General features: G+C 46.2%; 1 protein-coding gene across 3 annotated transcripts in view; it reads left to right on the plus strand.

The window, feature by feature from the left end:
* The window catches only part of U2SURP (U2 snRNP associated SURP domain containing), an 878,864-nt gene that overhangs the window by 186,742 nt on the left and 675,916 nt on the right, over positions 1-16,206 (plus strand). For 2 of the 3 annotated variants that reach the window (XM_078666425.1, XM_078666426.1), the window contains 2 exons: positions 4,825-4,860; positions 4,963-5,045. In XM_078666425.1, coding sequence (XP_078522551.1) covers positions 4,825-4,860; positions 4,963-5,045 — 119 coding nt within the window. The remainder of the gene's footprint in view (positions 1-4,824; positions 4,861-4,962; positions 5,046-16,206) is intronic. The other variant, XM_078666427.1, reaches the window with a different exon arrangement.

Consider the following 16,206-nt stretch of genomic DNA (forward strand, 5'->3'; position numbering starts at 1 on the left):
CCCGAACCTGTCCAGCCTCCACCTACATGCGTGGAAATTGAGTGGTGACAGTTGATTCCTTTTGACTTGCCTCCTGAAGTCAGTGATAACATTGTGGCAGCCAGGCGTCCCTCCACTAAATCGGTATACGCCTGCAGATGGAAATAATTGGTGGCATGGTGCACAGCAAAGGCTGTGGATCCCCTTTCTGCCCCTCTTTCAGAAGTCCTTTTGTTCCTTCTTTCTCTGGCCCAGCAGGGCTCTGCTCTGGGCACTATCAAGGGCTAGCTTTCCGCAATTTTGGCCTTTCTCAGGCTACCTGATCAGCCCTCTCTTTTCAAGTCCCCTGTTGTAAATAGATTTTTTAAGGGCATTTCACACCTTTTCCCTCCTATTCCATTTGTAGTGACTCACTGGAACTTAAATCTGGTTCTTACTTATTTGATGTGTGCTCCTTTTGAGCCACTTCACAACTGTCCTCTTCGTTTATTGACTTTGAAGACTGCTTTCCTGGTTGCCATCACCTCTGCTAGGCGCGTGAGTGAGGTCCAGGCTCTTTCCCGTTAGCCTCCCTTTCTGTTGGTTCATCCGGGTAAGGTTGTACTTTGCACTCGTCCTTCCTTCTGGCCAAAGGTTGTCACTGCCTTCCACATTGGGCAAACTATCACCTTGCCCGCTTTCTTTCCGCCTTCGCAACCTTCCATAGAGGAAGAGAGGCTCCACCGTCTGGACCCAAAACGTGCGCTCTCATTCTACCTGAATCGCACACAACAGTTCTGGGTGGATGACCAGCTCTTTGTTGGCTACGTAGGCGCCAAGAAAGGCCGGGCTGTACACAAGAGGACTATCTCCCGCTGGATTGTCTTGTGTATCAAGGCCTGTTATTCTCTGGCTAAAAAAGAACCTCCGGTGGAGTTGCGCGACCATTCTACCAGGGTGATAGCAGCTACTACTGCATTGGGACATGGTATCCCCCCTGCAAGACATCTGTCAGGCAGCCACGTGGGCCTCGCTGCCCACTTTTACTAAGCATTATTGCCTTGACAGTCAAGTCCGGAGAGACAGCTTCTTTGTCCGTTCTGTTCTCTTTGACTTTCTGGTGTGATCTTGGTTCGCAGACCCACCACCGGGGTTGGTATTGCTGGGGTATCTATTCTAAGGTAAGGAATCGATCACCAACGTGTTTCTTTCAGATGAACATATTACTTACCTTCGGTAACGATACATCTGTAAGAAACCTTAGTTAGTGATTGTAGGAGAGTGGGGTCTGCAATCCTATGGTCACCCCAGATTTTTGCTTTTTGCTTCACTGGTTTATGACTTTCTCTGGCTGTGGGCCTGCTAATCAGGCCCACAGCCTAGCTGTTCTCTCTCTAAATTGACAACCATGTACCTTAGGTGCATTTACCAATTGGTACTGGGCCACCTTATCAGTCCCTGTACAGTGTACCATAGGTACCCAGGGCATAGGTGTACCCAGGGCCTACCAGGGGCTGAAGCATGTATTATGCCACCCCTGGCTGGCCATCTAAACAGACACAACTGGCTGCACGACAGCTGGGGCAAGGTGGTGTAATCACCCCTTGCTGTAGATATAGTATACCTATATCTAACCCTATAATGGACACATATATTCCTACCAGTCACTCCTATGGCAGGCCTTATCAATCCTGAAGGCAGAGTGCTTGGAATTATGTGAGATGGTGCTCTGGCATGAGCTGAGCCCGTCTGCAGCTTGCGGAACCAAGTCCTAATAGCTGTTCCATGATAACACTAAACCATATACTCTTAAGTGCATTATCAACCTCGCGGTTGAATGCTAACTCTGGTATAACATTATCAAAACATGTCGAGTAAGGTGTCATACGAATTGGAATACTACCCCCTCGCCAATTCTGGCGACGGGGGTAGCATTCCACCCTTCTAGTGGGACACAACATGTATGTAACTATGAACCCCGGTTAAAGTTAACTCGAGCCTCAGCATCACAAGATGCTGCCACCACAGACACAAGTCTGACCTCCTGCTTCTGGGAGTCCTTCCAGCGAGGGAGGCTTGGACAAAGGGTTTCCTGCCTTGGGAGGTGCTAGCACCACCCCAGACAGGACTTTGGGTATTGTGTAGGACAGGCCTGAAAGGAATGAGACATGCCTGGGGCACACAAGGTGCCCTGTGCATACACCGGTTCAAACCAGTTGCTGGGGCATCCCTGCCCCAGCTCTGGCGCGAAACCGGACAAAGGGTAGGGGGTGTAACCACCCCCCTTCCTGGTCCCACCCAGGGGAGGGACCTAGTCAGTAGTACAGCCCCCTTTAGCAGGATAAAGGTAGGAGCTGGTCCCATTCCAAATTAGATTAATCCTAAACTGAAACTCTACAAGAAGAAACTCTGGACTTCGACTTTCTACACAGAAGACTGAAGAAATCTCCCTTGTGGGCAAGGAGTGTCCACCCTGCACAAGCAGGCACCATCAAGCGTCCAGCGGCTTCACTTTGTCGTCTTCCCTCGAGGATCCAGACTTCAGAGCCCGACGAGACCCGGACTCCCAGACCTCTCCGACCTCTACCTACATCTGCAGCACAGCTGAGATCCGTGGGTGCAACGAGACACGTGGGACCGGCCATCTTGAAAGAAGCTGCACTTCGCTTCCAGCACGACTCCTGAGGTAACCTCGACGAAGTTCTTTGGGGACTGAGAAGCCCCAGCCCCGAGCAGCTCCTGCACCGAAGACCAGCCCTCCAGCATCCACGAGATCTGCATGGGGCCCTTCTGCTTGTTTGCTGATTGACGCGTTGTCTGGTCACTTGCCAGCTGGCTAGTGGCCTCCTAGACGACGAACTTTGAAATATTCACTGCTGGTCTGGTTGCTCCAGACTGGCCCTTGCTCCCTTCCAAAAGAGGAGCACCCTGGACCCTCCTGGTCCACTCCAGGCCCCGTTTCCACTCACCGCGTGGGTTGCCTTTGCCAAGGCCTGTTGACGCCGATTCCGGATCCAACACCGCCGACAGCGAGAGCCTGCGTGGGACAGCTCGTGCCTCCATCCTGGTCGTCGAAGACACCTCCTGGTCCACGTGGCTGCAGAGACAAGCGTCCACTCTTCACCTGATCGCGACGACAGCACCTGGTTCCTTCCTGGTTCCACACCGGTCACTGGCTAGTGACTTTGAACACTGTCCCCTCTGCTTTCAGGTCCCCTTCTTCACCGATCCACCCCTCGATCGCACCGGACATCTTCCTCCTGGTCGCCTGCAGCATCTTTTCCTCCAGGCTCCATAGACTTCAACGCGAGAACCCGACACACTTTGACACCTATGCACCCGCAGCCTGTGGGTGAGGTAACGAGAGCATTTCGGTGCTCAAGGGTAGTTTAACTGTCCTAGTGTCCAGTTCCACAGTCGTTTTAGTCCTAACTAGTCGGGATTGTCCGTACTCACCTTTAACTTGAACTGTACTGTCCATAGACGTTGTTACGCATCCCGCGTGTGAGTTCACACTCTGCACCCGAGTCCCGTGGGCCTCCTATCACTTACCTAAAGTTAGGATAGCGTAGTCCCAGCGGTCCTACAGCCTCTGGACAGCTCCATTCCTTCTATCGATTTCCTTATACCATTTACTTAGTATATGGTTTGTCGTGCCCCTAGGGCACCATTGTAATTTTGTGCAACTTGTCGTATTTTTCCTAAGAGATTGTCATGTGCTTAGCCCTCTGATCTCATAAAGAGTTCAGAGGTGTTTGTTATTAATAAATATATTGTTTATTTTCATAACAACCTGTGTGGTGTCCTTTCATCTGGTATTCAAGGGGTTATATTGTGGTAAAACAGCTGGCTTCACATGCCAAAAGAGTTTAGCCTAAGACTGCTTTGTCCATGCTACCATTAGGATAGCTGGTCTATAACGTTGACTTACAACCAATCACCATAAGGGTTGTTAGGACTGATACAAGGTGATCACTAGAACTAGTGAGCATCATATATCAGGCCAACTTCTCAAAGTGATGGATTCCTTACCCCCCTCCCCACCCATCCTCCCCGTTCTGCGAACTGATTTCTAGGGTTAAGGTCATCCCTTTCAGGGCCATAGATTCAATGCATCAGTGGTCAGTATCTTGCATGGCTCTGCGTTCCTGGCGCGTAAAGTCGTGTACAGAACTGACAGCGCGCGTGGGTTCGTTTTAAGTAGCTCTGACGACGTCATCTCGGCGACTACGACCCTGACGACGTACGCGGAGCCGCACGACACCTTCCGACGCACCGGGGTACTGCTGACTAAAACTTTCTGGATACAGTCTGACACCTGGGGGTAATTCTAAGGTAAGGAATCTATCACTAAGTAATGTTTCTTCCAGATATATCGTTACCAAACGTAAGTAACTTGTTGCACAAGCGAGTTTTCTAATGCGCACATTCTGAAGCCATGTATTTCCAGGTCCTCTTAAATGTGATAATGTAGAAAAAGGATGAAAACTGAAAAAAAACGATTGCCTGGGATCACACAGTCTGTTCAAGTGGGGAAGCCATGATTGATCTAGGTTTTCTGGTTTCACATTGTTCAAATCAGCCTCTATATGTAAATGCTTTGTGTCCCGTATGCCCCCCTTACTTACTCTCCTACTCCAGACTGTCACCCTGTGTTCCCTGATCATACCACACACAATACTTTTTAGCCTCTTGGAAAATGTTTCCTTGTACCCATGATCTAACTCCTACTTAGTCACTTACAAAAAGCAAACTTGACCTCCTGTGATCAGAAAGCTGGTTAGAGGGCTGAAAGTGTAGAAGTTACTGCGGTGAGTAACTTTTTGTATGTAAAGCTTCAACATAAATTTGTACTTTTTTCTGTAGGGGATGCTTCCTCAAGAAGGAACAGACCATCTGGTGGTAAAAAAAATTACTTATTTTTTGCACTTATCACTGCAATGTTTTAGGCTGTTAGCTGGATAGTAATTTTGTGGGTAAACATTTATTTCCTTCTTGTCCTAGTACTTGATGACTATGCACCAGGTTCACATGATGTGGGAGATCCGAGCACAACAAATCTTTACCTTGGAAACATCAATCCACAGGTAGATTTGGAACTAATTCAATTCAGAACAAATTTTATTGGTTAACAATTCAGTTTGTCCAGCCTACCAGCATTGAAGTGTGTTGGGTTATTACTGCTGTGTGAAATGCTAGTGTTCTTTATGTTTTTCTATTGCGTTATGCTTGTGCCATATATTGTATCAGGCATTTTGTTGCATCTGCATTCCTATGTGGTGTACATTCAAGTAATGCTGCGTGAAATGGAGCAATTATAACTGCATATTCTTAATCCAGGGACTGCTTTTTGATGTTCAGCAAAGGTTCGATATATGTGCATATGTGTGAGAACCTGGAACACAACATTTTCAAAAATGTTTAATGTTTTCCTCTCAGCCAAGCAAAAAGAAAACAAGCCAAATAGCAACCATTCTTATCTTTTACTATTTTGGGCAATTAGCTTATGGCATGGATATCTGACTGAAACGCCATTTAGGAGCCTTTTTATTAAATAGAAATGAAGGCAGGAATTTTGATTTAACGTCAATCCAACTTCATGTGCAGAAACAGTTTGCTACTCTAAAGAAAACTTGCCATCCTATAAATTGCTCATGCTGCAAAAGGCAAACCTTTATTTTCTGTAGTAGTTTATTGTAGCTTCATCTTTATTATCTGTTCAACTTTACTGAACCTCCGAGTCACGGAACTGTGTTTGAAAACTGAGCTCTTATTGCACTTCAGCATAAAACAAAAAAGATTTAAAGATGGCAGGAAATGAAGGAGAATATGGGATAAGGTTGATTGTAACAAGCTTCTGTAACACTTGCCAGTCAACCCCAATCAGGCTGTTATTTTCTTAATAAGTTTTAACATTTCTGCATTCCAGCCATTCTACAAGCAAATGTAAACTGTATAAGAATTTGGTGGACATCCAACTGCAAAATAATTGTTGCCAATTAGTAACATTTTGTGGTGCATTCCTTACCGATCATGAAAGAGAAGTTTGTAATGAATAGAGATTCTATTGAGGAGCCACTGTTCCTATTTTCCAACCCTTAAATGTTTTCCCTTTGCTGTAGCCTATTGTGCATCTTTGCCTCCTTTCTAAACACAGCTCAGTGACTTTGAAATGGAATCCCTTGTAGCTCAGTTTTCACATATATCACTATAGCATTGCCTTATTTCAAAATCGTATTAAATCTAAAACCAAAGACTTAGCATTATTGTGTGATCAAAAAAGTTAACATTTCTTCATGGTCAAGGAGGAAATTGATTTGTATAGATGCAAAGGTAACCGTTACTGGACTACTGCAAGTAAAATGCACATTTTAAAATAAACTGTCTAGTCTTGAAAGATCCTTTTTTAGGTTTCGCCTGTGCTGTGCTTACACAATCTCTTGTTTAAAAAAGAAATTGGGGGGAAACATTTTTAGGGGCTTAGAGCCCACCCAATACTTAATTTTGCTTACCATTGGCTGGCTCCCATGTAGTTCCCACATCACGTTTGTCTCCTTGCTTCCTATTGGTCAGCACCTCCTCATTGCCTCCATCTTCAAGTCTTCGTCCTGGTCTAAGTCGTGCTGTAGAGCCTGAACCAAGTACTGCCGTACTGTTGTGTTTCCCGCTGCACATTTATAGGTGTCAAGTCCCCGTGGGAGTACAGAGTGCCCGCAGGCTTATGTAGTCGGATGTTTGCTTATTAGGCATCATTTTATTACTGCTCACACAAAAGGACTGACACATAAATATTTGTACAGTAAGTCAATGTCAAATTCAGTAAACATGCATGACTGAAATGCTGGCTAAACAACATGGTTAAAGCCCGCTCTCTACCTGGGAATCAAGCTCCCATGTGTCTCCAGACAATACTCCCCAGATGTTAGAATGTCCTGCTGCGACTCTAGCTGAAGCACAAGATAAACTTCAGACTTGGTAAATAATTCTCTGTGTTGTCACAGTAAAAAAAATAAAACTTTACTACCAAGAAATTTCCCAATTCATTAGTGTAAATAAGTATTACACTACTACTACTCAAAGATAAATGCGTTCGACCAATAAGTAGATTTGTTTTTTTAAGGGATATAGCAATATAAACATTTAATTCATTCACACTAAAACTCTATAAAGTCAACTTCCCAAAATCGCACCTCCATTAAAAAACATTTTAAAATTATTTTCTCAATTAAAAATAAAGTGCAATATGTATAGCAGCTTGTCGCAATCACAAGAGCTCTAAGGGGAGGAAAACCTATTTCGAGATGTTATAACTTTGAACAAATATTGGCCAGTAGCAATGGCTACATCCTGATATCTAAGGCCACATATCAAATTTAGACCCATTTCTCTTGACCGTATCCCATACTTTTTAAAGACAGGCCAGCAAATCTTCTTCCTTTCCTTGAGAAGAAATATGCAGTCCATCAATGAATGACTCACTGATTATTTCCTACCTCACTTACAAAGGCATTGACCATGATTCTCTGCTATTTCTGTTTTTAGCCCTGGTAAATGCCAACCGGAGCCGAAGAATTTCATTTATTCAAAATGTATCTGGAATTTTGTACATAGATGGGAAAAGGTGAACTCTCCTGCGAAGCTAGGGAAGGAATAGCTGTACTCTTACCCTTAAGATACTGAAGGTCCTCTCTCCATCTGGTTTCAATAGCACATTTCCTGAGGGTGCCGTTTATTTGGCTGATTTGCATAGTTTGCATGTCTGGGATTTTCAGTCTCTTCAACACTGTTATCATAGAATTCCTCTTTCCGGAGAGAACTGACAATGTCTCAGTTATAATCAGTACTGACAGTTTATCAATAGGAGTCCCATTTTTAATTGAAAGATTAAAACATAAGGCTCTGGCGTCTACCAGAGTACTCCAGGCTACGGATCTCAACTCCCACCTTAAGGCTTGAATAATCTCATTTATAGGTAGATCAAGGAGCAACTACAAAGACCTACCTTCACGGCCTTCCCATGAGACCTGTCTATCCATTGCCAGGACCTCTGCTCCATAAAGAGCCCGGGGGATTAATATGCCTTGAATAACTTTACTTAATGGTCCAAAGGTGAAGCTGCCATATTTCTGATCAAAGGTTCTCAGCCCATTCACTTCTGCTGATGGTACAAGTCTCCGGGAAGCCATATCCTTGTCCCTTCTGAAATCATCAGAAAGATCACACCTAGAAACTTATACTCTATGCAATTCAGGGAGAAAAGGGATGATGGGTCCGAATCCTTTACAGTCCGTGTGGTATTGTGCAAATCTAGTTGCGGTACTTGTCTTTGACAGAGGGTAAACCCTAAACCCCTAATCACGAGAGTTCCAGAAGAGTTGTCAGGACAAGTCAGAGTAGTCGTGTTATGCAGAAAAAATTCCAGTACGCTGGGTTCATAGTGATAATTCTTTATGTAGAAGTGTTGTAACTCGTTTAAGGAATTCTGAGTGGGATTGCAAAAAGGTGGAAAACAGCCAACACTTGTTTCGCCCCTTTACATCTATAGAGTCTCGGGCATAATGCTCACCATTCTGTTTTAGTTACGCAGCTCCGTAACTATGACACAATGGTGGGCATTAGGCCAGAGAGACTATAGATCGGCCAAAGACCCAAAAAGAAAATTTGTTTCAAGGACGCTACAATTCCAGTTGAGTTTCGCAACGCCCTGAGGAAGCCCGAGGCTGGATGGCCATGTAAAGGGTTTTAATCAGTGTTCACACCCTCATTTATTTGATCTATTTTCAAATTGCGATCTATCCCAGTAACAAACGCAATCCTGTGTCCAAGGAACTGCTCTTGTGAGGTATCACCACGGAATGGTAGATATTCCAGCCTAGTTTGGCCATCCCCTCTCATATGCTGTACCCTTGGTCAATCTGTATCTTCAAGTGTGGTTAACAGATCAAAACGATTGTACAGCGGAACATTACATGAGCTCGTTGTGTCAACATAGGGATCCATTACATGTCTTTTAAAATGAATCACAACTGGGGGCTGAATGAAAGCGCCTAGGGGTAAGATGTTAATTTCGGTATAATTAAAACATACGTTTCCTGCCCTTGTGAGAGCTGCATGCACTAACATAGGGTCGCTAAAAGTCAAAACAATACAATCTCCCTAAAAAGTTTTGCGGCCATTTCCCACCCATGTAATCAGTACCGTTTTTGTAACGTAACCAATAAAGAGATTCATTTAGAAGACCCTCCCACGTTTCATACGCTGATGTTTGCAGTGAAGGAACATTGGCTAGTTGTACTATGTATGGTGTGGCAGCTGGTGGTAAATCAAGATGGTTATATCCTAGGTTCTCTGGGGATTCCCTTGTCCCAATTGTGTGTCCCCCTGTTCTGTTATTAATTCCTTTCTTCTCTTTTATTGGCTTATTATGATCATTATTAGCTTGCGACTTGTTACAAGGAGGTGTTGTTCTATGTGTGACCAATCTTGTATACCAGACATGGGTCTGTGCTCGAGGTTTCTAGGGCTACAATACTGAGGGAATGGTTCCCTACATGTGGGGTTAAGAGCGAGCTACGGGGATGGTTAGCATTACGTTGCGTATTCACACCCTCAGCAGTAACCCTATTGTCTCCTCTTAAACATCCCTCTATAACAGCCACTCTCTTTATTACTTTCCCCAAAGCACCAACCACATAATTATATAAATCATCAATTTTCCTCGTAATTTTATCAGTCAAATGAGCTAACAGACCTTCTAGGTTCGCCTGTTTTTAATTGTTTACCAGTACTTTTCCTTTTCTTAGATAACAACTTTTAACTTAGGCTCACAGGACTCTTCCCAGCATGGTTTACTGATTGTATCCCCTCAGATACATCAGGATTCTTACTACGTTTCGAGGGCGGTTGAGAATCATCCTCTGGGTCACTCACATATATATGATCTGATGTCTCCAGTATGCACCCATTCTGAGCGCCCTGGGCAACCTGCCCATCACATACTACAGTAAGATATTTATTAGGGGAACTAACATATGTATTACTTGCAGTTAGCGTACCCAACCTGCCTTGAGTAAGAGTCTCTTCAACTGTATTTATCTGTTCCTCAATGGCCCCCATTGCACCAGTCAAATAGGTCATCAAGGATTTTTGTCCTCCAACTCTTGGGGTAATAGTGGGTGTGAAGCCTGTCTTCCTGTTACCCATTATTTTACTGTGTCCTAACAAACCGAAAGGAAAGTCAAGATCCCCAAACACAATCCGATAAAAGAAAATTGCAGTCCAACCTTAGGGGGGTGGGCCAGCCCAGCCTCTGGCTGTCTATGACGGGCCCATCTTGGCCCGGCACGCCCCGCGCTGTGGGACCGCCGCAATGCTTTTAAAGCCCCTCCAGGGACTCTCAAAGTGCAGAGTGCGTTATGGTCCAGGGGCCAGCAGCAGGGTTCAGGGCATCGTGATTCGGTCTACCACTCAATGTCCAGGGGAGAGACGCAATGAACAAACTAAACAGCAGGAGTGCCCACACACACCCCTGCTGTAAGCGGTATACACCTGGAATTCTCCTAGATAGTCTGCCGCTCCCATCCAGGTCGACTTGGACCCAACAATCTCTTTTAAACATCATCACAAGATCTAACAAGGCTCCAGAAGTATTCCACTGCTGAAGTTTGCACCACAGTGTACCTCTGTCCACCCTGTCTAAAGCTGCTCGAAAGTCAACGAAACAGCATCAAAAGCCACCAACTGATTCCATTGACTTCCTTGTTACTCCCCACAGTATGGAACAATGGTCCATCGTTGAGTGCTTTGGTCTGAAGCCTCCTCGCTCCACTGGTATCGGTCCAGTGTCAAAAGCTCAGGCAGCCATTTGATTTAATAATGTTTGCACATAGATTTTGGATGGAATGTCGAGCAGGGAAATCACACAATAATTCGAGTCTGGGAGAGGGATGCCTGTGTGAGTTACCCACTCAAAACTAGTCCCCATTTTCTGGGGTCTTTCTTAAATATCACAGATGGCAACCCATCCGGACCGTCAGCCCTAGAGACTTTCATATTACTAATTATTTCAGACATCATTTCTGCCGTCTGGGTACATGCAATCACTCCTGCCTCCTTTCAAAGCAGGTCCGGTCCACAAACAAATCCTCAGAGTTTCCCCCAAGGGATAGTAGATGAATGTATACTGGTCATCTTCGCTTATCTGGCCCTCTGGGGAAGATGGAGATGAGATAGTTAGAGTTCACTAGTCACCAGAAACGCTTACAGTTATTATCAGCAATGGGAGCTAGCATTATCTCCCAATTAACTCTATAAAACTCATATTTTTTTTATGAGCACATACGTTTCGGTATGCAATTTTTGAGGCCACCATGACTGTTCTTAGGCAGGTATCACCTGGATTTGACTTGAACCGCTGACTATTCCTATTTACCACTCATCAACTCTCCCGCCAATCATCATCAAAGCAGCTGCTCCCTTTGCCTCTTGTACCACTTGTATTGTGAGGGTCCCCCTTGCTTTCTTAAAGTGGGCTACTGATTTCATTATTAACCTTCCATACCAGTCCAACGCATCCCAACCTACTTCAAGGTTCAAATGCTCAAAATCAATTAGAGAAAGAGCCTGCAGTGTGCATCTTCAGTAATCAAAACAAGCATTCACTTGTGATAAATTACCTTTAAGGGCAAAGAGACATTTGGACCAGGCAGGAAATCCTCTTTGAACGCCGCACCGAGGGCATGATAGTCACTGAACCCATGACAGGAACTCTGAATTTTTTCACCCTATGGAATTGGTGCATTGGGACGAGCACACAATCAATGGACTGATTGCTATTACCATATTTAAAGGTTCTCGCAACGGGAACATCATCATTGCACCGACCATTCAGGTTGATCAGATTCAATTGAACCCCTACAACAGGTCTGTGAAACCTGACTACTCCAGGACCCCCATGCCTTGACTAGCGCACTCTAGAGGAGGATTATGGTACGCATCACTTTCTCTACCGACAGATATGGAATAGCATAGCTGTAGGGGGCGAAAGGGCAGAACTGGGATCTGAAGCAACAAAAGGTATTTGCTTCCCTATTTTCCTCGCCTAATGATAATCATCCAGTGTATCGCCTATAGGGCAAGTAACGCCTTGCGGGCTCAACAAGAGGGGGGATGTCAGAAACATCAAGTACGGGAGTTTTATTCCCCCAATCCTTGGCTTCTGTTCTCCCTAAGGTATATGACTATTCCATGTTAAAAGATACATTGATATTACTTTTAAGCAAAATCATGTTGCTTTCCCCCTCAATTCCCCCGCTCTGATTTTAATAGTCTGTACCTGTACCCCTTCCTCTTGGCCTCAATATGCGCTCTGCCATTAAAAAGGTGAGAATTCGGTACAAATTAGATACAAATTAAAGCATAAAAATTCCGAAGATTCCTAGGACAAGTCCACAAGTTTCTCAAGTGTTAGTTCCAGCAGTTCCAGCAATTGCCTTGATTAGTTGCCTAAATCGGTTTCCTTAAATAGTGTTGGTAATGATGACAGTAGTCATGGAGGCAAACGGCGATGCAGCACAGCGTTTAGACAGGTAAAGGTGAACAGGGAAGATATGGTCGGGTACTCCCTATGACCCCTCAACAACTTACTCCCCTGGTGCCTAGACATTCCCGTCCCAGTCTCCCCCGGCCCCAGGGATTTTGACAACCAGACTAGGCGTTTGGTAAAATATTTGGATTAGGGGGGAGTGACCCCCCCCCCCCCCCCCCGGCTGTATTTATTAACATTACAAGCAATATTCAAACATTTCAAATTACAGAAATCATTTAACGCAGAAAGTACAGTTTACATTGATAGACACATGTTGTTGCAAGAGCTAACCTTAACACATTCTAATACAGAAGGCACTCCTACCGTAAATCTAACAATGCACGATATGACTTTCTGCGTGTCCCTTTTGAGCCTAATGGCAAAGTCAACGTCTGGCAGGCTTCTGTCCCCTCCCTCTTCTAGTCCCAGGGTACTGCCACTATTACTCCTGGAGCAAGGTTGCGCAGGGGGTCCAGCTTATCGGACGGATCTTTTTCCCTACGCCCTGGTCTTGAACTCCATAAAAGGGGGCCGCAGACTGCTGCGCACGCGCGTACAGGGGTGGCCTCAGGCCAACTGGGAAGGATGACTCCCCGGCCCCCATACCCCGACAGCCTACTACCAGCTGTCACTACTCCCGGAGTTACATGGTGTTGACCGCTAAGACCACAGACTATGCTTACCAGTTGACCTTACCGCCACAGGCCAGCATAGTTGACCGACTATCTGGCGCTCCCTCCTGCAGCTAAAAAAGGTCCTGAACTCTGTTTCAAATCTCTAAGCCAGGCTATGATATCATCCATAAAGGCATGATTACCTTTATGTGAAAGGTGCACCCCGTCCTGGAGAAAGCACTGTTCCCCTCTGATGTACCTGTGTGAGATCGTTCTTAACCTAGAGGTCCTAAACAATTTGTCGAATTTGTTGTTGAGCCGCTTTACCGCATGATTCAATGCTCTGACTGAGTCGCCCCCCCCTCCACTGAAACCTCGGTATCATGTGGGACCACGCTATTATGGACTGAGGACACTGCTTTGCTAGCCACCCCACTTCCTTGAGTGATTCTTCGGTCAATTGCCTCCTACCTATCTTTGCCAAATCATTACCCCCCAAGTGCAGGATCCAGATCGCGGGTGGTTCCGAGCTTGTGCATAAAGCATGGTTCACCAACTCTCTGAATTGTCCCACGCACAAACCCCCCCCTGCCCAAAAAATGACAGTTTTGACCCTAAGCTTGTCGCCCTATCCTTGATGTGTCCTGTAAAGTAAGACTTCAGACGGCGAACGTAGGAATGTCCTACCACCCACACCTCTTGGTTCTTCTGGTGCGATGAGTAAACTTGCGTCACCTCTTTGGTTGCTTCGCTGTGAACAGCCACCGCTTGACCCGACGCATGTTTCTCCCATGAGTCACAGGATGAAGAAACTGCAAGTAACATAGAGAAGAGAAAAAGGGGTCAGTACAACGTCACGCCGGCATGACCTGCAAAAGACACAAATGAAACATCCTGCACAAACAAACTTTCCACCTTCTTTTTTTTTTTTTTTTTTTTTTTGGTTCAAAAACCTTTATTTGAGCAAGCATAGAAAATTACAAGAATGGGCCTACAACCTCACGGGCTGGCCGCTAATAATAAGGCACAAGGCATCAGTTAGAAATGTACACCCGTGGTCAGGCACAAATCCAGCACAAAGCATTACTCCCAACATATCACAGAGCATTTTGAATTTTTATTTTATACAAAAAGAAAAACAAACACTGAAAAGGCGAATGAACGGTAATTAAGGTCAGCCCAAAGAACGGAGGGGATGGTCCACGATCAGGAGAACATACCCGGAGCCCTGAGGCTCCAACAAGGTCGGGGGGGGGAGGGGGGAGCAGCGGGGAGAATCGGAAATTCAAAAAACAGTACGAAAGGGTTCCGGGAACGCTCGCCTAGGGAGATAGGACAACCTCAGCAGTGCCTACAAGGGGAGGGGTACAAATATCCCCACGATATTCATTCCACTGGCCCCAAATCTTCGTCCACGCCCTGGGTCTGCCCCTGGCCACATAAACAGTCTTCTCACGAAACATGGACCAGTCCATGTTGTCCTCCCATTTCGAGACCTCAGGGGGTCTGGATGCGCCCCAGAGCTGCGCAACATCCCGTTTCGCAATCATGTAGCCCAAGGTAGCCCATCTGGTCTGGGCCACAGAGTAATCAGTGGGCTCCCACACATTCAACAGACATCGTCGAGGCTCCGGCCGCAGGGCCACACCAGTCACATCAGTCATCACCTCAAGCACAGCAGTCCAATAAGCCGCCACAACCGGGCACTCCCAAAGAATGTGTAAAAAGGTCGCACTCGACCCACAACCACGCTTACATAACCCATCCAAGGAAAAGCCCATCGTCACCAGACGCGGACCAGTGACATACACTCGATGAAGGATCTTAAGTTGACCCAAACGGAGACGGGCAGGAATGGCTACCTCCTTGGGAGAAGAGAGTGCCGATTGCCAATCTTTGTCGTCCAGTTCCAACCCATCACCGACCCAAGCCTCCCGAAGCCGGAGCAATAAGTCCGCCCGATTATTGATCAGCTTCTTATAGATCAGGGAAATAGTGCTATCAGGCAGGTGCCCATCAAGGACACGATCCTCGAGGGGGGAAGACTCGGGCGGGGCCTCATCGGGAGTCAAAACTGAGGCGAGGGCGTGCCGGACCTGCAGATAACGAAAAAATTCCCTACCATTCAAACCATATTCCGCCTGGAGGGCCTGGAACGACTTCACACTACCTTTCGAGCATACATCACCCACCTTACAAATCCCAATCATATCCCAGCGGTCGAAACCCTTGGAAGACCAGAGACAGCCCAAACGTTCTGAGGCATAAAGCGGCGTCGCCACCGTCAATCTATCCTCCCATCCCAGACTCACATTCGCGGCTCGCCACACAGTTACTGCAATCCTGGACGGGCCCACAAGATGGCGCCCGGCTGAACGGGAATAAAGCGCTCTATTAAAATCCCCACCCGGCAGCTGGAGTCTATCCATCTCGAATGCAGGATTCCGACCCGGTGAAAACATCACGTGATTAATAGCAGACAACTGGGAAGCCCAGTAATATCGCTTGATATCGGGGAGCGCCATGCCCCCGTCGTACCAAGGGATGGTGAGTTTCGCGAGGGCAATACGTGGACGCCCGTCCCAAATCAATTGCCTTTGTAGACTCTCGATCTCTCGGAAATAAGTCTTGGGGATAGCGTCATAGGAGTTCTGGAGCGCGTAAAGGAACCGCGGCAAGGACATCATTTTAAACAGGGCCGCCCTGCCCAGAGGAGACAAAGGAAGCTTACGCCAACGGGCCACGTCCAATCGCAATCTAAGCAACAGGGGGAGGAGATTACGCTCAAAGCGGAGCGACGAGTCCAATGTAATAAAAATCCCCAAATATTTGAAGCCAGACTGGACCACCTGGATAGGAAGTCTGCTAGGCAATGGGGGCAAAACACCCGAAAGAACATACACGCAGGACTTGGCCCAGTTAATAACGAGGCCTGAGTTGGCACCAAAGGAAGCAAGAACGTCAAATAAAACAGACAGAGATTTACGCGGGGAGGTGAGATATAAAAGAATGTCGTCCGCGTAAAGCGAAACGCGGTCCTCAAAGTCC

The sequence above is a fragment of the Lissotriton helveticus genome, chromosome 11 (genome assembly GCF_964261635.1).
Source record: "Lissotriton helveticus chromosome 11, aLisHel1.1, whole genome shotgun sequence".
Taxonomy (NCBI): Eukaryota; Metazoa; Chordata; class Amphibia; order Caudata; family Salamandridae; genus Lissotriton; species Lissotriton helveticus.